Source organism: Thunnus maccoyii, chromosome 18 (assembly GCF_910596095.1).
Source record: "Thunnus maccoyii chromosome 18, fThuMac1.1, whole genome shotgun sequence".
In the NCBI taxonomy this organism is placed as follows: Eukaryota; Metazoa; Chordata; class Actinopteri; order Scombriformes; family Scombridae; genus Thunnus; species Thunnus maccoyii.
The window spans coordinates 3,402,330-3,426,496 of record NC_056550.1 but is presented as its reverse complement, the minus strand read 5'-3'; the positions used below and the strand labels follow the sequence as shown (position 1 = coordinate 3,426,496).

General features: G+C 38.3%; 1 protein-coding gene across 4 annotated transcripts; it reads right to left on the bottom strand.

Moving 5' to 3' along the window:
• Positions 1-222: 222 nt before the first annotated feature.
• Positions 223-20,901, bottom strand: copz2 (COPI coat complex subunit zeta 2). Of its 4 annotated transcripts, XR_006092254.1 has the most exons (11): positions 20,823-20,901; positions 13,976-14,044; positions 12,435-12,519; positions 11,570-11,661; positions 10,309-10,364; positions 8,698-8,775; positions 8,360-8,411; positions 8,016-8,124; positions 5,683-5,721; positions 3,727-3,759; positions 1,559-1,577 (listed from the first exon to the last, which is right to left on the bottom strand). XR_006092254.1 is itself a non-coding variant. In XM_042392048.1 (10 exons), exons 1-10 carry the CDS (start codon positions 20,838-20,840, stop codon positions 1,530-1,532), a joined length of 570 nt encoding a protein of 189 aa, XP_042247982.1. In that variant the 5' UTR covers positions 20,841-20,901; the 3' UTR covers positions 223-1,529. The 4 variants fall into 4 exon arrangements, 2 of the variants coding, with proteins under 2 accessions (XP_042247982.1, XP_042247983.1); XM_042392048.1 differs by lacking the exon at positions 8,016-8,124 and having other exon boundaries at positions 223-1,577; XR_006092253.1 differs by lacking the exon at positions 3,727-3,759 and having other exon boundaries at positions 1,525-1,577.
• Positions 20,902-24,167: the final 3,266 nt, after the last annotated feature.

Sequence of the window (24,167 nt, the reverse complement as noted above, 5' to 3'; positions counted from 1 at the left end):
TCACGCCCATTGGATGGGTTCGTCTTTATGGAGCTCATTCATATTCATTGAGGTCGTAGATGTTGAATTCTGATTGGACAAAAGACGCACGTGGGCAAATGAATTATACATCTGACACAATTACTGTTTTTCATCTTTTTAAAAGGACAAAACAAGGATTTCCGGTAGGAATAAATTGCAAATTAAACACAAAGGTATTAAGGAACAAGAAGACTGTTTGAACCAGGACAGTTTTATTATCAGTCTCACAAATGGCGCACAGACAAAATGCCCCAAATCAGACAAAAATGTTAGCTTCAACATCCAAATGTTAACAAAATAATCAAGTTTGTCTTTGGCTTATTTCTGTTTTTCAACTATGAAAATATTTATTTAATATCTATTAACATCTTTTACTCTCATTATACCAATAAAATAGACATTATTTTATAACCCTGGCCACAAAATCCCGTTTCCCTTTCATTGTAAAGATGTACAGATATCAATTTACCTTCATGAGGGAATTCCATACAGTGCAAAAGTAACATATTGCCTCTTCTGTGACACACATACTGCTAACATTTGTTTAGTGTCATAAAGCATCACTATTCCTTTACAGTCTTTAAATAAGCTTTACAAGCAGTGTTGTTTAAGGAGCCAACTGGCACAACCCAAAATGTATTCAACTGAGCATTTCAGTGCACAAGTGATGTCAGAGCGTGTGTGTTTTTAAATGACATTGTTCCAATCATAACTTCATTTTCTCATTTTGTAACATTTGTACAGCCAATTTGTTTCAACTTTCAGCTTGGATTTGCAGATATTTGCTGCAGTAGTGTTGTGTCAACTCTTACTTTTCAGAATGTCCACACAATGTGACATGATAAGTTCTGTGCATGCTGACACAGTCCACTGAAGATAACACACTTCTACACTGACTAACGAATAGGAACATTTTACAGCATGCAGCATTGTTGAGTTCTCAATTTTTGCAACAAGATTGTTCCAAAACTATTAGCAGATGAAATATTTTGGGGGAAAACAATTCTCTGTGTATAAAATTGTGTAAAATGCATTTACCTAATATGCAACACATATAGCCACTTCAGGTCTGAGTGAATGAGGGTGGAAGATCCAGCTCCACCAAAATAAAAGTAACAGAAACTGATCGCTACTCACTCTTCCAATATTCTTATTGATTAGTTTCAAAGTGGATAACTGTTATGCTGAAGCACAGCTGGACCATAAAACTATCTGAGCCTCCACTTTTCATTAGTGTCTGGTGTCAGCTGGCCTGTTAAATGACATTGCTACATGAGTGTGTCCTAACATCACTCTCAAACCACATAAATTAATTACATGTCACACACAATGTAACAAAATACCATCGCACAGAGAAACAAAATCCTATGACTGACTTGTTAATTGCAGCCTACAGGCCAGCAGCCGCGTAACGATCTTCCCTTTAGTCTGTTACTATAAAAAATAGCTTTGGGACTAGAAATGTTCTCTAGAACATTCTTAAGAATCCTAAATTTGTCTGGTCCGAGTCATTTCAATATGGACCATTTGATCTGCTCCTTGGCCGACTGCAGAACCTGGAAAACACAAAGAAAGAACAAAAATATATATGTGAGATAATGTAGCCTGATTAAATAAAATATATATAAAGTATATTCTAGTGAAGCAATTCCTAATGAAAATGCATGTGATTGACACATTGATTGCGGGTTACCTTATAATCATATGAAAACTGATTGACCTTAATGTGTTGGCTGAGTTGTAGATATAATGGGAGTGACACTTCAGCACAGGCTTTAATCCATTATGTTATGTAACTCATAAACTGCATTATATACAATAGGACTAAATGGGCCTCTATAGGATATAAAGCAATATACAGTATGAGTCATAAAGTGTACATGTCATCTATGAGATTATTTATAGTTAACTATTAAAGACCTGGTCCTTGGTTTTAAGCAATTTCATAATGAGCTCAAGTGAGAGACAAAAGAAATGTTTTTGTTTGCTTGTTTTTTTTATGTTGTCCATGGTGATGACAAAAATATATGTTTGGAGTCTTTTCTGTATGACTTGATTAGTGTTGGAGTATCACAGTTTAACCACTAGATGTCAGACTGAGCATATTTTCAGGCAACTGAGCGACCATGTGGGGTTTCATGCCGTCATATTGGAGCACAACAGGGATAAGAACTGAAATATTTACCACCTGTTGTTTCATTACGGACAAAGAAAACATATACTACTTGATCTGTAATTTATTACTATCAAAATACAGCCAATTTCCAACAACAGAATGCTTTAATCACTAATGCAATTGTCTAATTCATTAAATTAACTAGAGGAGAGAGTATGTAGGGTGAATTCAGTGTTAGCTGGACAACTTGGCAAATACTTTCTACAAGTTTTATAACATGTTAAAACATTTTTCAACATATTTCTGTGAAATATTGACAGGAAATAACATTATAAGTAAAAGCTTGCAATCAGTGTGGTTCATGTTTAATATAGCTGTAATTATCAGCAGCATTCAATCTCACAGCTGTTTGAATTATAAATATATTTTAATTATATTTCACACAATTTAATGATTATGAGAGTGTCTTTTAAACTTTAACGGTTGAATTTAAAAAGTGTAATGTAATGTAATTTTTCTTGTGTGTGTGTGTGTGTGTGTGTGTGTAAAAAAGTCAGTTATGGAAAAGTTAGTTGAATTAGTTTAGTTAGTTAGTTTCCCTGTATGTATGTGGGCTAGTAAATGGCTGATAAAAATAGTTTACACAGGGGACATGAGGGGGGAATACGCTATCAAAGAGGCCGAGGTGATCATCTCTCCTTTCAGTCTTTTCATGATCGACACAAGTTAAATCAAGACTTCAACAGTAAGGTTGTTGTTTTGCATTTTGACAGCAGGGGGCACATGGAGCTCAGGTAATATTCACTGCAGGGTTGCAGTCATGATCAAACAGAGCAATGCTCTCATCTGTACCTCAAAGTCTTTTCTCCATTATGAGTACTTTTACTTTTGATACTTTAAGTATATTTTTCTAGTAATACATACTTTTAATATGGTGACATTTTCACCGAAGGACTTATGGAGTAGGCTGTTTTTATATTGCAGTGTTACAGCATTTACTTTAGTGAGGGATCTGAATACTTCCTCCACCAATGATCAACACACCTCCCTGCAGTGCCATGGCCTCAGGTGCACAATACAAACCAAACAGGGAGCCACTTGTAAAAGCATTGCTCCATAGCACAACTAGGGGTCAAAAATGTCAAATGGCAGCAATATATATTTGTTACCTACATATGTTTTACTGTCACAGCTGTCTGTTTGTTATCACAGTCATACAAACAGTTTGTCACTGTGGGATTCCTGTTATGAGTGCACTGTGTGCCATGTTTGTGTGTTGCCACAGCAACCTACACCACAGATTTTATTTGCATCAATCATAACGCTTATACTATCCTGTTGTCTGGACTTTAGTGAGAAAAGTCAGAATAAACTCGTTATTTTTAGCTGTTATTTAATGTTTTCAGTACATCACATGTACACCTACATGTAGGTATGGAAGAAACAATTCAAAATCAGTTTCCCTGATCTCTAAATACTTCAAAATCTTTTGACAGTCAGTGTTGACTATATAATGTGGTGTGTAATATGACAGTAGTATAAGCTTTGTACGGCAGTGTAGGGCTGTTGTGAAGTTAGTAAAGACTTACGTTAGTGGTCAGAGCCAGTTTCTCTGTTATGTGCTGTCAGGGTTAAAGCAGCAGATAAAGAGAAGCTTAGAGCATGTGCATAAACACACAGAAACACAAAGACACACACACACACACACACATACACATACACACACACTCCTCTATAAGCAACACAGAAACATGTCCATGCACATATTCACTCCTGCACGCAAGCCGTAAGACATCACACAAGCTACAGAAGAAGAATATCAGTAAAGCTTTCAATATGCAATAATTCAAGCATGCAATGTACAGGAGCAGTTCGATTGTGGTGATGGAATGATATTACAGTAAAATAATACACTGACTTTATGGCAGAGGAGGTCTCTGATCAGCAAAGCAATTTTACATCTCAAGAATTTTCCAATTCTTCAGTTCATTTGTTCACAGTCGAGCCTGTTAGTGCTGTATGGTGCTTTGGAGATGAAGCCAAGCTAGCTGCTACCTTCCACTTAACATGCATGGTGAGCTAAAGTGTTAGCATACAGCCTGCTAAATATATGTAGCTGACAGACGTCAAACTGCTACTAATCACTCTGTCAGAAAACAGTGAGCTTGTCTGCCATGAAGTCTGTGTGCTTCTGTGACTTATCAGGGTGTGTGGGAGTTTATACTATAGGCTAATGGTAGCAGAGAGAAGCAGCTGTAAGGTTTACATATGAATAACAGTATAGAAATGAGGTACACATGTGTGTGCCTGCTGCAGGATTTATGTGTGGATCTACCAGTTTGTCTGTATGAATGTGTATGTACATACAGTAACAACATCTAAGTGTGTATGTGAGTTTATGTGTGTGTGTTTGCATGAAAAGTCTGTCATATCTGTTGACCTTATGGGGCCATTTTGTTCGTTTCATTTCTGTGTTTGTCTCTTAACTTCCAGTCCACAACGACGGCAACAGCAATTTAGTATAAAGACACAAGGTAATGATCTCAGGTTTGATCGGTTCATATAGCTTCCTCTAGATACAATTCCACGTCTACCGTTGATGCGTGATTAAAAGACAGTCCGATAAAATGGCCGTTACCTTAGACATTATTTTCAACTAGCTTACTTTGCGTTATAGCTGTAGCTAGTTGTTTCTACTGTGAAGCACTGATGCTTAACATATCAGACTGCGTATAAATGCATGCATGTTATTAACATATCGACATTATTTGCTTTGTTAATGCTCCCTCTGAAACTACATGTTAAATGCTGTGGTTTATCTGGCTGATTACAGCACAGATGGCTATTCGACCTTTATACTGACAGAGGAAATTTAAAATAAATCAGCTCCACAGTCAGCTAATTGTTGATTCACACAGCTAATTCTTTTTATATATATATAATTTGTGGGGGCATTTTATGCCTTTATTTGACTGCGCCAGCAGAGCCAGGAAACAAAGAAGAGAAAGATGCAACAAAGGTCCCCAGCTGGATTTGAACTGGGGACGTTTTGGCTCATGTTGGCCTCCAAACCCCCAAACCACAGGGGTGCCCCAAACACAGCTCATTCTTGATTTCTGAATCATGACTTTAACAGTATAACAAATGATTACCTGATCTGGCATTGCACAGAAGAACGGAACTAATTAGTAGCTGATGTTTGTCAGATTGCCACTGAGGAAAGTCTCATTCTCTTTTTTTTTAGAAATCCTAAACACTGGGTAAATATTAATATATATATATTAATATATAATAAATGTCCACCTGAAGTGGTCACAAGCAGCAGAATTCAATTAACACAACATGACATGTTCCCATTTCTGGCATAGACAGGAAGTTAAAGGACAAAATATTGTGCTTCCTTGGTGCATAAAGTATAACTATCCACAATACCATATGTGTGTCTCTGTATGTGTGTATAAGTGCAATTACTATATGTGTGTATGTGTTGGTGTCTATTTGTATGCATGTGTGTGCATCTCTGTGCGTGTGTGTGTGTGTGTTACCTGGGCCACGCTTTGTTCAGTTAGTGGGTTTTCATCCGCCTGTAAAAGAAAAAAAAACATTATTGTGTGAGAGAAAGATGCAAAAGTCATGCAAAACAATTGATGCACACACACACACACACACATAACATGGAAGCAGAGCACTGCAGCAAACTCCATTAGCATTACATACTGTAGATCAGTGACATTTAAAGCATGTTGGTTAGCAGCTTGGCCAATCCCAACTCATATTAGAATTTTTCCACAACAGAGAGTTTCATTCCAAAACATCACATACATACTCAGTATATTTAAAGGATTAATGCCTCAGTGATTACTCGGCCAGTTGGTGATATTTCTGTCTGTCAGTCCTTCTGGCACAGTTTTGGAACAAAATCACATTATCACCAGCTCAGTAATGGAGCATGGTGTTAATAAGAGAATGTTTGCCCTTGCAGCACTGTCAGATAGAAACGATGAGTATACTGCATGCCAAAGCAGTACATTCACCTGTTCACTGTATGTTTTTTTTTAATTTCTGCAGTAAAATTGTCTTTTGTCATTTGTGTCATTTGCAGACTGACTTTAAGCCATGTCAGATACTTTGCTGCTCCAGCTACGGTGGTCACCTAAATCTAGCAGTGGTGGAAGAAGTATTCAGATCCTTTACTCAAGTAAAAGTAGCAGCACAACAGTGTAAAAAATACTCCATTATAGGCAAATGTCCTGCTTTCATACTCTTACTGAAGTCAAAGTACTAGTACAAGTATTAGCAGTAAAATGTACATAAAGTATCAAGAGTAAAGGTGCTCATTGACCCCTGTGAGTGTTGCATTATCGTATAAATCATGTTATTGGATTATTACTGATGCATTCATGTATAGGGAGTATTCTACTATTAAGTGGAGCTGTTTTGAACTACTTTATATACTCCACATTTTGTAATCTCATCATATATTTTGCATGTAAAATCTTAATTAGCAGAGATGCTGGTAACTACGGTTGTGAAATAGATGTTGCGGAGTAAAGTGAAACATTTGCCTCTGAAATGCACTTAAGTAGAAGTATAGAGTACTATTGAACGGGAATACTAATAGTAAAGTGCAAGTACATAAAAGTTGAACTAAAGTACTGAGTTACTTTCCACCACTGAAAGCCAGCAGTACACTTCAAAATTCAAAATTGAATTTGCTGTGTTCATTGCATGCGTTCAGTTCTATTCTGCTGTTGGCTGCTCTTTTGGTGCCAGCTGATGTCACTCATCAGCCAGTGTCAGAGGACCAGTTCAGTATGCCTTTCACCAGTAGACACACACAGATTTTTTAAAGCATAACAAGTCGTGACTTTTTGGTTGACCATCTGTTGCAGATCAAACTAAACATGGTACTGATCATTTCCTGTGCAACTTCTGGTGAAACAGGAACATCCTGATGATCTTTAAAGAACAAGTTGAATCATAAATAAGTTTATGTGAAAAATGAAATAAATACTTTCAGAAACAGAGCAGTAATTCTAATAACAGGGAGGTCACAGGTCAGGATGATACAAAAAGAAGACTCAAAAAGGAAAGCTGAACCATTGAGGGTTCTTTAAAAGAACATGGGAATGACTGTGACTTCTGACCTTTGACCTCCTTCTGATCTCCTGTTGGGTTAATAGTAAACAAAGTGCTTCATCATGTTAGTTTGGTACAGGTGAATGTTGGTATGAGTCTGAGATTTAAAGGATAAGTCTGATGATATTCTACATTTTTCTTACTGTCACCAAATCTCATGAAAAGACCAAAACCAACAATGAATTGGTCTACTTACAAGTACTGTGTGTGAATCAAAGTGTGACATAGAGCTCCATTGTTGTTCAAAAACTATTAAAAACACATCAATGAGCCACCCTGTTGCACTGGGTGACATGTTCCTTCGTTACCATGAGCACACAAGCTGTAGTTTATTTTGATTCAATCCCACACATACCATCCTGCCGCAGGAATACTCACTAGAGCACCAAATGTGTATTAATCCACCACTGAAAATAGTCCCCAACAAATGCACTGTTTCCTCCTGCTTGAGTAATGTTTGTTAAAAACTACAGTGCCCAGCTGTTTTAGGACATTATTGAGCCTTTTTTAAAGTCACAGCAGGGTAGAGAAGTTTGAAAGTATTGTGAGATTTGTTGACAATAAGAAAATATCACAGGCCTTATCCTTAAAACCTGTTAGTCAGCGTGCTCTCTCACCATGCATATACCTCATCTGTCTGGCCCATTCCTCCTTCATCTCCTCCCTGTCTGTCTCACTCTCATTCATTCATCCTCTCTTTCCACTTGACTATCTCTCTCTTTAACTCTCTCTCTCTCACCCTCTGTCTGTCTGTCTGTCTACAGCAGCTGGCTCCTGTCTGTTTGGCCCTCTAGGTTACCGGTGATGTAATCAAACAGGACGAAGCCATAGGCTGGCTCTGACATTAGCTGACACCAATCAGAAGAAGAGAGACAGGGAGAAGGAGAGAAAGGTAAAGCAGGTAAGAGCAGGCAAGGGGCCAATGAGAAAAGCTGTGGGAAGCTACAGTATGGATCATTCTGAACAGGCCAAACATTTTTTTTTCAGAATATGACATTTGTTTTCTATTTGATTTTCCAATGATTCAAATCAGTAAATAAATTGATATGGTTGGTAGTCGTGAATGATTGACCATCATCTTACCCTGTAGTTGACCTTCTGTAACACCTGCTGGGGGTCACTCTCCAGGATCACCCTGGCAACAGGACAAAAGTAACCAATCAGAACTGAGTGCAGCACAATCTGTACACACTGTACTTTAATTACACAGACAGGCTTCACTATTTTGTCCATATGCAAAAGTGACTACCAGAGCAGAAAAATATCTTAGACTTCGCAACTATTTTACCAGCCAACAGGATAAAACACATAAGTCGATTTGTTTGAACGTGCCATAAAAAGAGTTGGAATTAAGTTAGTATATATTAGTCTTGGTCTCTAAATGGCTCTTAATAGTATATCTTTACCCCATTCATTCTTACCCTCCATCAATGATTTCATCCACAACAAGGAAAACTCCTTCCATGTTGTCTAGTAAACACCTGCGCTCCACATTTTTCCTGCAGGAAAAACACAACAATTAGCCACAGACCACGTTACTGTATAGCTCTTTGGATATAGCGTCACACATTTGAGGATAAGGTAATTCTTCCAAAATCGCCATTTCATATTCTCTGAAAGCTGCTTTCATCTCTTTTTGACCACATGGGAACAGTAAAACACGCTGCAAGCACAATGTTAACATTTTATTACAGAATAAAGCTGATCTGCTAACACATTAGCAAACAATTGCCTAATTACACAGACACAGAGCAACATTAGCATCCATTTGGAGTCATGTTTCTGGTGACCAGATAAATGTAAGTCCAATATTCACTCTGCTTTTAGTTCTGTTTTGGTTTGCACTACCTCTGCTATGTTCACCAACTAGTTGCTGGGTAGGTAGTGTACAGTGGGTTTAACAGAGCTTTCCTGCTGAAAACAGTTGCCTGCTGCAGATTGCAACAAGGTTGATGACAACAGTGAGACTTAATAAAAAAACAGTAAAGCTGCAAACCATAAAACCAAAACAATGGCCTGAAAGACACTAAAATATTGCATAGAGCTGAGAGGAACTGCAGAGTCAGGCCATAATTCTCCATGGATTCATCACTATGAGCGAGCCCTTTCACATGACACAAAGTCATTTGACCTATTGCTCAGATAATGTGAGGATGCATGAAATGAGCAGTTTAAATGTGTAAATATGCCCTCGTTCCACATCTCTATTGGATTCAAATTCAAACTAAAATTCAAATTAATATTTAAATCAAAATGAACCAGGTCTAATTGGCAGGACAAACCAATTTGTATTGTAGTATTTGAAAAGAATACACTATGCTGGCATAGAGAACAATTACTATTCAAGTTTAAAATTGATTTTATACTGTACTCTAAAATCTGGATATTTACATATTGAACAATGGAACTTAGAATAGCCTATAATCTTTCATACTGTATTATAATATAATCTCTTCATGCCTCTATCGCTCACACTCTGCATCACTACTGCATCGGTTCCCATAGCAACTATATCAGCCGCTGATTGGCTGGTAATATTGCAGTCAACAGTGAGGGATCCTGGTGTGCAACATGCACACACAAACACACACAGACTGAAACACACACAGACAGCTTTGCAAACTAATCTTGGTTGAATAAATATCTAAAAATGAGGACTGGGTGTCATTTTGTCATCATTCAGCTCCCTTGTTTGTCAAATATCATTTTGTAAATGGAATCAGGTCAAAAAATACACACTTCTGTTGAATTTTACATTTAATTCAGCACAGGGACTTATTATCTCCCTGAGAGGCTCTGTTGGAAGGATGGCAGTGTTAGACTGGAGAAGTGTGTGAATCACCACATGACAAAAAAAGCTCTAACATCACAATGATGGATGTGGATGGAGAAAAGTCTGAAATTTTTTTCATCTTGCAACATAACTGAAGCTGCAGACACAGCAGAGAATTGTTTTCATTTAGAACATGAATAATCATTTAATTAATCCACAATCATTTATGCTTTCACATTTCTTAAGGCTTGATACGTACCTGAGAATCTGACTGAGGGAGTCAAACAGGCAGTTCAGTACGGACATCAGCATCAGCTAAAGAGGAAAGGAAGAAAAAGAAAAAAGGACAATTTTAAGATAAGAACACTTGTTTTTAAAGTTGCATTAATTAGACTTTTATGGCCACTTGGAAACTCTACAACAAGCTAAGAATCACACATGTTTATTATGGCCTAAATCAATGCAGCGTTAATAATTTTTTAACAATTGACGCTGCTAAGTAGTGTTTTTGCACTACCACATTTCTCTTTTAGCTATATTTAGCATCAGTGTCAGGCTACTTAAAGTCACATTTTCAATCCCACTAATCTCATGTAGTGAGGAATATCTTCAGGCTCACAGATGTCTGGGGAAAATCTCTCCAAAAAATACTGGGATAACAGCACCTTCAAAATCCTCAAGCAGCCTTTTGACTGCCTGAGGCCACCTGCAGTTGTTTTTTGGATGGGTAAAAACAAGAATATCTCCAGACCTTCACAATATGAAACAACAATCCCTGAAAATGCCCTTAATTAAGCATTAATTTACCTCTGAAGACACACAAAGGAGTTTGGTATGGTAAAGAGACATCAGTTTGCCCATTTATTTGAAAAGTTGAAACCTTAATACCTTAAAAACACCTTTATTTCAAAGGCACTTAACAAAGTCAATTTAAATGGGTACATTACTATCTGAAACACATCAATGTTCCTTCATTACCATGAACATGGGCACTGTAGTTTATTTTGAGTCAATCCCACATGCACCATCCTGCTTCACCAAATGTGCATTAATCCACCACTAAAATAGTCCCCTACAAATGGAGTGTTTACTCCTGTTTGAAAAACGAATACTAAAAACGACAGTGTCCAACTGTGTTAGGAAATTACTGACCTTTTTTAAAAAAGAAACTATATATTTGTGATCTGTTTTCTGAAGATTTACGTCATCAGTACCAATGGGCTTGAGGCTGAGTAAGGAAATCAGAAAGTATTGAGAGACGAACTAATGCATTGTTGGTTTTGGTCTTTTCATGGGATTTGTTGACAATAAGCCTTATCCTTTAAGTCTAAAACCTTGCTAAAGGGTTGGTGAGCAAATCTCTGTCAGCTCTAGGGGGTCCTATTCTGGATATGAACACGACATATGACCTTCCTGCAAAGCTTTAGAGGGTGTCTCAAATCATTTTAATCTTCCTTTTATTATTTTCTGTAAACAGAAAAAATATATTGTTTTGGCAGAGACAACTGAATGCACCCTACCTCATTCTCCTGAGCACTTCCCACCACATAGAAGAAGAGATCTATACTGCTCTTATAGACGATGGTCATCCCCTCCAGGAAAGCTATCTCATCTACAGAGAGAAGGAGAGAGGGATGGGTGACAGATGAAAACTAGGACAGGAAAACAGATTTAATAGAACAGCCAATAAAAATACAGAGATGCATGAATAGCAGGCTTTTTTTGTTCATTCAGGTAGGCTACGGGAGGAGAAAAGAGAAAAAGATTAAGAAAGAGATCGTAAAATGATGAAGGAGGGAGGGAAGGAGAAAAGAGAGGGTGAGAAACAGAGGGAGCAATAGGATACATTAAGGAAGGGAAGAGCAGGATAAAGGGATGATGAGGTGGGAGGGAAGGTGAGGGGATATAGCATGACAGGGGAGAAGAAAGAGAAGAAAGAGAGGAATGAAGGAGGAGTTTAGAACAAAAGGAGGAATATACTGGGTTGGCGATAAGGAGGCCAGGGGCAGAGACTCAGGTATCAGCTGGGTAAAACTGTTCGACTTAAAACCCTTCTGCCCTGAAAATGAAACTTCTGCAGGGCCACAAAAGGCAGCAGACAGTGTGTAATGTATTAGTAGTTTAAAAGTCAATAGAAAACACAATTTTCTAGATTTTCAAGGCTCACACTAACACTGTATTATCATGGTTTGGCTCCAGAGTTGAAACCAAGATAATGTAAAAACTGCTTCAGGCTGGTATCATGGACAAGTGTTGGGCTACTAGACAGACGAATAAGTAACAGATGACATTGGAGACGTGTGTGAGCGTGAGTGTTCAGTAGAATACACAGGGAGGGCCACATGCAGCATACACCAGAACAGACACACACAGAGTGGAGCTTACTGTCTGCTTTGTGAGTCTTGTTGAAAACGTTCCTCTCAAAGTTCTTCTGCTCCTTCATGGAGGGGTAAAGCTCAGAGTCATAGTACTGAAACAGACAGGATGGATGGACATAGAGCTAAGTCAGAGAACATGGACATGAAGGGGTGGATGAGCTTTGGCGCTAAAAATGCTAGGTTGAAGGAATAGCTCAGAAATATGGTTATTCTGGCTCAGAGTTAGATGAGAAATCCCACATCTGTCCTATAAATATAAATCTACACCCAGCAACTGGTTAGCATAGCTTAGCACAAAGACTGTTAACAAGGGGAAAAAGGCTAGCCTGGCTCTGTCCAATGATAACAAAATCCACTTGCAGCACCTGTAAATTGTTGCCAGGCAACTAGCGGAGTCTCCAGGAAGTAACCGGTCCCGACCGAAAAATAGTCATGCACAAAACCCCCTTTAAAGCACAAATTTGTTGTTTTTGCGCTTCAGTTTTAGATTAAATAAACTAAATGTGATAATTTGTGAGCCTTAGAGGTTTTGGAAGGGGGACTTTTTTGCTGGTGCGATTTTATTTATGCACAATTATGAGGTATTGTGCAGAAAAAATGAAAAAAGGAAAAAATGCTACATATAAACTGCTGTAGGCAACAAACAGAGAAAAATCTGTTTCTGCAAAATCCTTGATTACATTCAATGACATGAACAACATTATTTATAAAACTCATTAATCTAACAGGTAATCCCATAATCCCATTAAAAGTTGAATTTTATTGGACATTTCAATCTGTAATGTGAAACTGTAGAAAGTACAAAAGCAAAGATTAATATACACGAAGGTTTTATGATTTCGGAGAGGTTTGTATGTGTGCGTCTTTATCAACAAAAGCCACAAAAATTTGCATTCTCTGTTGTTTATGGAACATTTACAAAAGTGCTGAAAGGTGAAATAAAGCCTGATGTTCAGACGTCGTTCTGTGTGCAAAGGAAGCCTAAATAACCTACTTTATACAGCATTAGTTTTCATCAAGGAGTGGCTTTGTGGCTTCTTGTTATTTGGCGTGAGATTTGTCTGGACAGCGTGAGACAGTGCCTGAAAGCGGCTGTCTCACAACAAAAGTGTCAGAGTTGGAAAAGTGCTGTTTCCAGTGTTTGTGCTCAACTAAGCTGGCATTAGCTTCATATTTACCATGAGAGTGGTATAAATCTTCTCATCTAAATCTCAGCAAGACAGCAAATATCTGTATTTCCAAAAATGTCGAAATATTCCCCTATGAAGAAATGTAAAACCTGTCATATGAGTTTTACAATTATAAACCCAATGGGAAAAAAAACACTGAAGTCTGCCAAGGGAATGCACTTTTGGGTAAATGTGACTTTGACAAAATAAATAAAGACAACAATGTGTTCCTTGTGATGGATTACCTAACTTTTTTCCACAGTGTATTAAATGAATTGAAACTTGTGTTTTATATGCTTTGGATCATGTGATATATATGAGATTTGTTGTTAATGGGTTAAAAAAATGAAAAATCACTGGTATAATCCTTTAAACTTACCTTTGACAGAAGTCTGTTGCCATCATTGTCAAGAATGAAAACAGCTTTCACTGTGTAGAGAGAAGGTTCCTGCAACAAAAAACAGAAAGAAAATCATAAATATTTAAGCTTTGCTGAGTCACCTCAGAAAAACATCTAGGACGGGCAAAGTCTACTTCATAATACCAGCTACAGTCACAGTCATTCCTCCCACACCTGGTCAACATGTTGTATCAACATTTATCATCCAGATAAAGTCTCCTTTTCCAGCAACACCCTGCTTTACATTCCCTCTCATGCCCAGTCCAACCAGTTTCTACACATGACCCCAGAATGCATTCACAGGTTGTTAAGTTATTTCTCTGAAAAGTTTGTGCTTTAGTTCTGGTCAGTCACACAGGTTTGTTTTACACTTTTCCAGAAGAAATGACCAAAGAAATTTCTAGGGATGCATGATAATATCAGCACGTCATTGGTATCAGCCAATAAAGGCTTTACAATGAAATATCGGCATCGGCCCAAAATGAACGTTTCTGCCAATATGACAGGCCGATTCGTCGCCTTCTCCTCTGCCACCTGGCTGTGCTTCCACCGCAGGCTCCATTTAAGTCAGCTACCCTCCCAGCGAGCCCTGGCTCTCCATGTGGATCCAACCAGAGCACCGAACCCTGGCTTGTTATTCAGGTTAGAAGAAGCAGCTGGTCTGTTGGGCAGCTGAGTGAAGTGGAGCCTGTGGAGGAGGTATCGGGACCATCAGGGTGAAACAGTCCATGGAGGAGCTGCTGTGTTCGGCTGCACAGATAGAAAACACCTCAGCTGACAGGACGTACCACTCTGTTTAAAAAAAAACCCAAACTTCTTCATTTTTTTGGTTTATAACGGCAGTTGGCAACCAGCTTATTATGTGCATTACCGCCACCCTCTGCTTCTGCATGTGGACCAGAGATTAAATCCTACACATTAATCCTGTCTGTCTAATTAACTCAAAGAAAACTCTACTGCTCCACCCACTCAGCAGGTTCATTTAAGTTTTAACCAGAGCTCTTGAACTCCAGTCTTCCTAAGTTCATCCTTCATATATTGCCTTTCTTGATCATACTTAGTACAATCTATGATTGCATGTGTAATAGTCTCCTCAGCCAGGTGGAAAAAATGTGTGCGTATATCGGTATCGGCATCTGCAATTGGCCACAATGACTTGGAAAATATCTCATATCTCACTCATCCATCCGTTGGTCTCTGCGAAGAGGTTTCAGATCCGGGACAAAGTTCTGTTATGCACTGACTAGCATAGATTCACAGTCAGAGTGTATCACAGAACTTAGACCAGGAACTAACAACTTCCACTGTCCTTGTATCGCCATTGTTACAGTGAGGGGAAGGATGAAGATGATAAGGAGGAGGAAGATAGATAGATTGATCCACCAGCATGCTAGCACAAAGTATAGCTTAACCTGACGATGGTGATAGATCAAAAGTTGGGAAATCACTTAAATTATTGGGATTCATCCCTTAGAAACCATGAGAGTCTGAACCAAATGTTGCGCCAATCCATTTAATAGCTGCTCAGATATTTTACTGCGAAACTGAAACTTTCAGCTGCTGGTGGCGCTAAATGCAGGATCAACAAAGATACCCTCTGTGGAACTCAAATATCTGTACCATATTTCATGATAATCCATCCAATATTTGTGGTGATATTTCAGTCTGGACCAAAGTGGTCAGTTCTTAGAGCCACACTGCTTGGTGGCTAAAAATATTGATCCTCCTGATATGTGCAATATATTTAAAGGTCAAAATATCAGCCAGTCCACTTTGAAACCTGAAAATCATTTCTCTTTTCACTGACTGGCCCAACAGTCTTCTTCATCATCCTCTCAGCACAGCAAGGGTTACTTGTTTTTTGCGAGACTGGAGCATTGCCTGTGCATCAGAGGATCCCAACCAACTGACTGACTGACCCCTAATTTTCATAATCAAAGTTGTCAATATGGTTGTATTTATTTTGCATTAATAGTTGGCATCACTGCTGGTAGGCCCACTGTACACAGTGATGTACAGACTTGGATTGGGCTGCACCAGCTATTTGTAAATCCATCACTAAGTTTGTGTGTAAAGTCATTCATTAATTCTTTGTAGCTGCAAGTAACATACTAACTTTGAATCTCAAATTTAAAGCCAATATGGACGAGAATCCACAGTCCATGACATCTGGGAAACCTGATGCTCCAGAATAGATACAAAATTGACCTTGTTGTGAGATAACTTTATCAAGTACTAGCTAGATTTGTAAATCACTTGCTAGAAAACATCAAAAGTGTAATCAGGAAGTTACTGTATCATCACAAACTATAACACAACTTCCAAATGTAACAGTTTAAGGGGGCCAAGTGATGCATTAAACTTACAACAGACAATGTGTGTTTCAGAGTTATTGGCATAATGTTTTTGCAATTTGAGGCATATTGTGCTATTATGTGAAATGTATGTTAATGGTGCTTTACTAATTCTAACATTTTAGCATTATCTTGCTAAAATCTGTTATGACGTTGGTTAATTAACGGTACCCTGTACAGTTTTTGACCATCAGTAGTGCTATGGAGCAAAGATTTTATGAGTGGATGCCTGTTTTGTGTTTTGTGCACATGCACAAGGACGTATCTGCACACATGAGGGAATGCAGACGACATTATACAGATATCTGCTACCGGTTTCACACGTTAGCTAATAGCTAATTGACAGTGATAACGTGCCAAGAAAGGCAGTGAAGAAGACTGCAAGCTAGCAAGCATTGATGTAAACAATGCACGACGTACATATCTCAATACTTGGTTTTGCCAGTGGTTCATGGGGAAGGAAAAGCATTCAACCCATTTGTCAGGACTCATGGATACACACGATATGGTTTGGTGAGTGACACTTAATACAAATATAACTTTTGTTTGCTTATAAAGAAACTCAACAAAGCACCTTTAAGGTTAGTGTTGACAGTCATTGTCACAGTTTGAGAGTGAAGCCTGCGCACTATAACTCCTCTACTAACATATTCTTATCGATGAGTTGTCAGATCAAACATGTCGCTCATCTTCCATACTGTCTGTTTTACTCTTCACTCTAAATGATTTGCATATTAGAGAGCTAGTTTTGTCGGTTTCTTCATTCAGCTATGTGTCAGTATGTCTGGCAGTGTAGTAAGTATAAATATGTAAGAACTAGTTTGTCTGGTGCAACCTGTTTTAATTTAGTAATGCGTAAATCCCCACATAGGAAACCCTCATGTAATAACTAGAGTAAGTTTGAAGTTACAAACAGCTGCTGATTCTTGGTCCTGCCCTGTCCTCAGGGGAACAGCTCTTTACAGGACATGATGGATTAAAAACACCTGATCACTCAATTATTTACTTTAGTTTAACAGCTTAATGGCTAATATATAAATGTAACAGTATATTGCAAATGTCAGAAAATTAGGGATAACTCTAGAAAATCAGAGTCTTTCTTGTCTATGAAAAGCCGACCACTGTTTGTTCCCTGCAAAATGACAATAATAAGAATCCTTTATTCAAATGTAACACCATCAACATCAACACCGTCCATCAACAGCCTTAGTCTCAGTTTAAGCCTAGAATGTCAAATGTAAATGTTAAAGGGGAAAACTTGTGTGACTGCTGCACTCACTGTACAGTAAGTCTCTGGATCAAGATGACAGCTAAATGCCTGAAGTGCAAAAGTTGGCTGTTTGGTCTGAACATAATGAAAGATTTTCACTGGTGTGCATGTTTATAAGTAGGTCATGGATGCAGACAAAACCAGAGGACCAATTTAGATGTCTGGAAAGTTTTCCTCTAACTAAAAACACATAAAAGATTGTAGCTTCTTACAATTTGGACTCGGCATTTGTCTTAACAGCAATTTTGATTTACTTTTCAACTTTTAACACATTATGGGACCAGATATGCAAACAGGACATTCTATGCATTTAGTTGATGCTGCAATACTGAATAACTGCCAGTGGTTGAGACCTGTTTCAGGTCAGTTTCTTTAACAATGACCTTCATAAAAGAATATTAAATGATACAAAAAAGACTTTCAAACTATAATTTTTACTGGCATCTGCTTTTCTGAACAGAACCAGACCACAAACAGTCATTCTATTGTTTAAAACCCCTGTAAACTAGAGGAGAACCTTACTTTTCAATTGAAGAAACCAGCATTAGAACGCTTAATGAGCTGAAAGTCTAAATTTGGCACAGGCTTTGATGCAACAAAATACAACCAAAAGATTAACAGCACAAAACAGGGAGAGGGAGTTATTCTACCAGAGCAAATGTAGCAAGATGTCTTAACTACGGCAAACACTAGCACAAATTACATTTCCATCCAATGGTTTTTATGAGCATTTTTGCGCATAAAAATACCCTGAGTGGAAACACCAGAAATTTTAAAAAGTTTTTACACTTTACACTTTAAGAATTAGCGCCACAAACTCTTTATCTCAGTATTCGCAAAACAGCAGTGAATGGAAACGCGCCTTAATTCACATTTTCTTTTGCCGATGTTGTGTAAATTCTATTAAAATTTGCACTACATTTGGATGGAAACTTGGCTTATGCTACTTGTTAAATTCCTACTTGAATATTAGGTGATCCATTTTATAACTTACAGCCTCTTTAATAGCGATAACTTTAATAGTTTTTCTTTGTTTGACATTTGTCAGACAAAATTGGAAGACACATGCTTTCCCAACAGTGCCATCAGTTTTAAATGTGTTTTTCTCTGGAAGTTAACTTATTTTTGATAGCTGTATTTGTTTGCATGATGATTACCAACCTATTTATAACACCACAGATCCAAAAGCTGCAGACTGTCAAGTTGAAAAAATAGCCCCTGATGATGTCATTTGGGTTATCTCAGCTTGGATACTACAAATTAATATCAGAAAGCCTGCATTGCAAGACGTTAACCTTTATTTATTCAGGGACGTTTCACTGAGAGGAAGTCTCTCTTTTGCAGGAACACCCAGATCACATTCACACTGTTACACACACACCTGGAAGGTGAGCCCGGTCCACTGAGCAGCTCCACTGGAGCAGTTGGGGTTAAGGGCCTTGCTCAAGGGCACCTCAGTGGTGGTAATGAGGGAGGGGCAAGCGCTGCTTTTTCACTTTCCCCACCCAGATTTATCCTGTTGGTCTGGAGATTGAACCAAAGACCTTCCGGTCACAGCTCCCTTCTCTAACCTTTAGGCCACCACTGCTACTGAACTGCATTATGGGAAATGTAGGATCCAGGGTTTTTGGAGATTGACCCATACTAGAGAGTTAAGGACAGGATATATTTTGGCCTCTGCTGCAGCACAGATTCTGATCATTCTTTTTTTGTCTCTAACAAACTCCCCAACTTTACTGAAGTGCATTACTAAATAGCTTGAGTTGTGCTTTAAGCAACATTTTGAATGTAGGTCTTTTACTTGAAATTGATTAATGTTACAGGATGGGAAAGCAGGACAAGTTTCACTCATTATATCGATTGGCTCCTTTTAGGGGATTAAATTATTATCTATAATTGGGTTATTACTATTCATGCATTAACATGTACACATTTTATTGTTGTGGGTGGTCAAGATGATCAAGATCAATTTTGACTGCTTTATATCAGTGCAAGTACTTGTTAACTCCTATAGTGTCCTATTGTGTCAAACAATGGTATTGTTACTGACGCAGTAATGTCTAAGTAGAATTTTAATGTTGTAGTTGGTCAGGTGGAGCTACTAACTACTGTTGGTTAGTTTAACATTTATAAGATTATCACAGGTTTTGTATGTAAACTATTTACTTGTGAAGTAACTCACTAAAGCTGTCAGATAAACACAGTGGAGTAGAAGGAGCATCAAATGGAAATACTAAGTAAGCTACAACTAGAGTAATTGTACTTCGTTACTTTTCCACCACTGAGAAAAAGTGAAAAAAGACAAAATGAAACAAAGACATTTGAACAGCTAACTGACATAATGACTTACACATTTTAAAGTCGGGAAAATTGGAGATTAAAGACTGACTGACTGAGAATGAGGCTGAATAAATGGTGCGCAAGGCAAACGAGGAGAGAGCGAGAGAGAACGGTGGACGTGGCACCTACTCTGCTCTACACGTCAACCGATCTGTGCACACATGCTGAACACAAGCGCACATTTAAAAACCCCGGACGTGCTTTAACCAAACACCACACACTCCTCTATTTATCCTAATGTGTGTTAAAGATAGGATTGTGTCTCTTCACTGGTTTTGTAGCGGTGATCCATGCAGTAACTGAAGCTTTGGCTTATAGTGGGCTACTGTCCTGTTGCGCTCTGCACTGGACTCTGTGTGGATAAGTGGATAACAGCTGTGGCTCAACCGGTGTATTGTAATAGAGTTAACTTAACACCCTAATAAGTTGCTCGCACTGTAACCAGAACAGACCATCTGTACTATTTTTACACGCACAGAATGAAAAAAGTGTGTCTTTTGAACGCGCTGTCTGGCTGCATGTGAAACACTGTCAGGTCAGGCCTGCGCGTCCACAATCGCACAACATGACGCCCGCTGTCAAGAGTCAAACTCACAGACAGTATAAGCATTAAAGAATAAATAAAACCTGTTACTGATTTATGAACAATCTGCAGCAAGCCCCCCCTCCCTCCCTCCCTCCCCCTCTCCCTCCCCTTCTCTCCCGTATTGCCCACCACAGAAACTGCCATAATGCAACAAATGTCCCGCACGCTAATAAAAACATTTTTAAAAATTCTATAAACTGCCGTGCACATTACCAGCCCTGCTCCTCTAAACCAAAACGCGTTTCCCGAGTCCGATAAAACGGCGAAGAGGCTCACCAGAGACGTGGAGTCCATCGCTGCCGCCTGCCGCCGTGCTCGCTCGGTGTGTTGACGTGGACAGCTCTGAGCTGTCACACCGAGCTCACTGCTTCTTTTTTTTTTTTTTTTTTTTTTTTTTTTTTTTTACGGAGCCGCCCGGGCGCGCTCCCCTCCCGCAGCAGCCAACCGGATAGAACCACAGGAGCGCAGAGCCCACAGCAGAGCGCGCTCCCGACACTTCTCCGCCTCTAGCTCTCACAATACAAGTCACTGTGCTTCCTCAGAGGCTTGTACATTTACAGTTTACTGAGATTACAAATGTTATGGATAACTGTAAAATATTATACATACAGCATATAGGCAATATTATATTGCCTATATGTCTGTATTTTATATGTTTACAGGGTTAAGGATAAGTCATGAATATAAATCCTGATATTGGGTAGCTATTTATCATTAATCTATAATTGAAACACAAAGGCCTAAATCAGACCCCTTGTTGTACTGGGTGACATGTTCCTTCGTTATGGTGAACAGGGGCATTGTAGTTTATTTTTGGTTCAATCCCACATAAATGCTAACTAGCATGTATTAATCCACAACTGAAAATAGTCCCTAACAAATGCACTATTTTTTCTTGTTTGGGGGATGTTTGCTAAGAACTACAATGCCCTGCTTGTACTGAGCTTTTTTTATTTTTTTTATTTTTTAAAAGAAACTGTATATTTGTTATCTACATCTTCAATAGGAGACATTGGGCTTGGGCCTGAGGGTCCCAGAGAGGGAAGGGAAGTAAGATAGTATTAAGAGCTAACACATTATATATTTTGGTGAAAATAAGGCAGCCTTATCCTTCATATAAAAGATATGTTCAGTATTGTGCAAAGACTGTCTAGGGAAGGAGAGCACCTCTAACAAGATTTTGGGTTTTGTTTAGGTTTAAGGAAATGCTTGAACTGAAATACAAAAGGTTCCAGTACTCTCAGCAGCCTGTAAGATGCATACAGAGGATTTGGTGGCATGAACTATATGAAAGAATCATTACTTTGAGGGTAGAAATGACAAATTCCTCATACAAAATACTAGTAGTGCCATATTATTTGCCTCCTCTCACAGCTTGTTTTTAGCAGGAAGCAGGTCTGTGTTGCCCAACATATATTGAGTATGCACTACTACTTATCACTGAGTAATAAGTAATAGTATTCAGTAATCAGAAATCGAACATTCATGTTCACATTCACATTCATTCTTTTCCCATAGTGCTGCCTCTATGGCTGGCGTTAGCTTTTTGGTTATGCAAGACATTGCAAAGATAACTAGTGTGCATTGGGCCAAGGCTGGGTTCAGGTTGAGGTAAGGCAAAAAGATGTTGGCATAATCCCAGCACTCTGTAACAGTGAGTAGTGACCTAATTCAAGCATCAGTTTGTAGGGTTCATTTTGCCTCAGGGACACAACAGAGTGGCATTTGAGCAAACCAGCCAGCACTTGGATTAAACAGAGGTGTACTCTTGACCATTTGGTCACTTGGACTGACCAAAAACTATTTTCAGGGCACTTGGCTGTGACATTAGGGCAAAATATGAAGCATATAAGTATCCTGTGTGAAGGAGCACTCCATAAAGTTGGGGACTAGCAACAGAGTTGGTTGAAATCAAAGCAGTAGAAGCACATATGTCTATGTCAAGATGCAAAAACAATTTCTCATAATGCAATTTTATAGTATTTTTCATTAGGCCCTGGCTACCTGATAAAGACCCACATTTTTCAAACTTCACGCCTCCAGTTTGTAACACAAGATTTCTGTTCAAACATTTTAAGTCTCAAGCCTGAGCTGAGATAACCCTGATGACAACATCTGGGGTTATTTTTTCAGCCATGATGCTATGCAACTGTTTTACAGGTTGAGTAGTACTCCCCAATACTAGTAAACTCACCTGTAAGTAAATCAGTGGAGTGCCCCTTTAAATCTAATCTAACCCTAATCATGTAGCCTAATGGAATTTAGGATTTTGCAAAAAAAAGGTGAAATTATTGACATATAATATTATTTCAATAAACTTCTAGGAATGTTATATATTTAATCAAATTATTAAAGCTCCCTCCACTAAACAATGTATTTGGCTGTTGTTCTCTTCTCTGTGTAGAATGATGTGTGTGCAAAGTTTGTTTTTACATTCATCTGCTAAAGGAGGAAAGTTTCTCTGTGCTCACCTCAAATCTCAGTTTAACAAGTGTTCATACGAGCATGATTTTGTGACATCACAATTAGTTTGGAGCCAATCGTGGTCCAGTATGCAACTAACACAAGTGTGATGTAGAAACTTGAAGCCTCCGGTGCACAAACACTAAAAATGGACTTTACAGTGAAGAAGTATACATCTTGTGTCCAGCAGTTCAACTTCTGAAATGAAAAAAAAAAAATCATTCCAGATCAGATTCTGGATCTTTCAACAAGGGGAAAGAAATATTTAATTATAAGATTTTTTTTTCACAAAGTAATTGAGCCATTTTGTTGAGAAACCAAATCAGTCAAATTATTATCCAAAGTAAATTGTCCTTTTATATCTTAAACCATGTCTGGATGGGATATTTAAATTTTCAGTCATAATGACTATAATGAGACTATAATGACTTAAAATTAAGTGTATGCCACCCAAACATGCTATTCAAGCTTGTCTTAAAACAGCAGTCAGGTGTCCATGTGAAAAGTAAAATAGGTTTTCCTCGCTGTAATCATTCCTCCTGTTCATACTGGGCCAAAAGCCAGAGTGTGTCCACCAATTTGGGCAAAAATGCATTTAAAAGTTGATGTGAAGCTTATATGAGTCTTCAGCAGTCTGAGTTGATCACATCAAGTGAATATCTGCAACATTTACAGTCTTTTCAACATCAAATTCCCTCAGTGTTTCCCTGTTGAGCTGCGGTGGAAGTAGCTATAGTAACAAAAAGAGGAACTTTGGAAATAACAAGACTATAATGTTGAAAGATTGACTCATTTGGATGCTAAAGCTTCATATTAGCTTCAGATAAACTTTTAAATACATTTTTGCACAGAAGGAGGTCTGTGGATTTTGTCCTCCATCACTTACATTGTAGTGCATTATTAAGGGATCTTCTAATGGTCAGTATGAACAGGAGGAATGATTACAGCAAGAAAAACCTGTTTCAGTGTTCATTTGGGCTCCTGACTGTTGTTTTAAGACACACTTGAAAAAAAAAAAACTGTGAACCCGTCCTTTAATATGTAATAGCTAAGCCACAGCCAAGTGGTACAAGTATTTCAATAATACTCTTTTCTCGACGGCCGGGCACGCGCCTCGTCAGAAACTGAACGAGCACACTTACCCTTGCGCCCACCCCT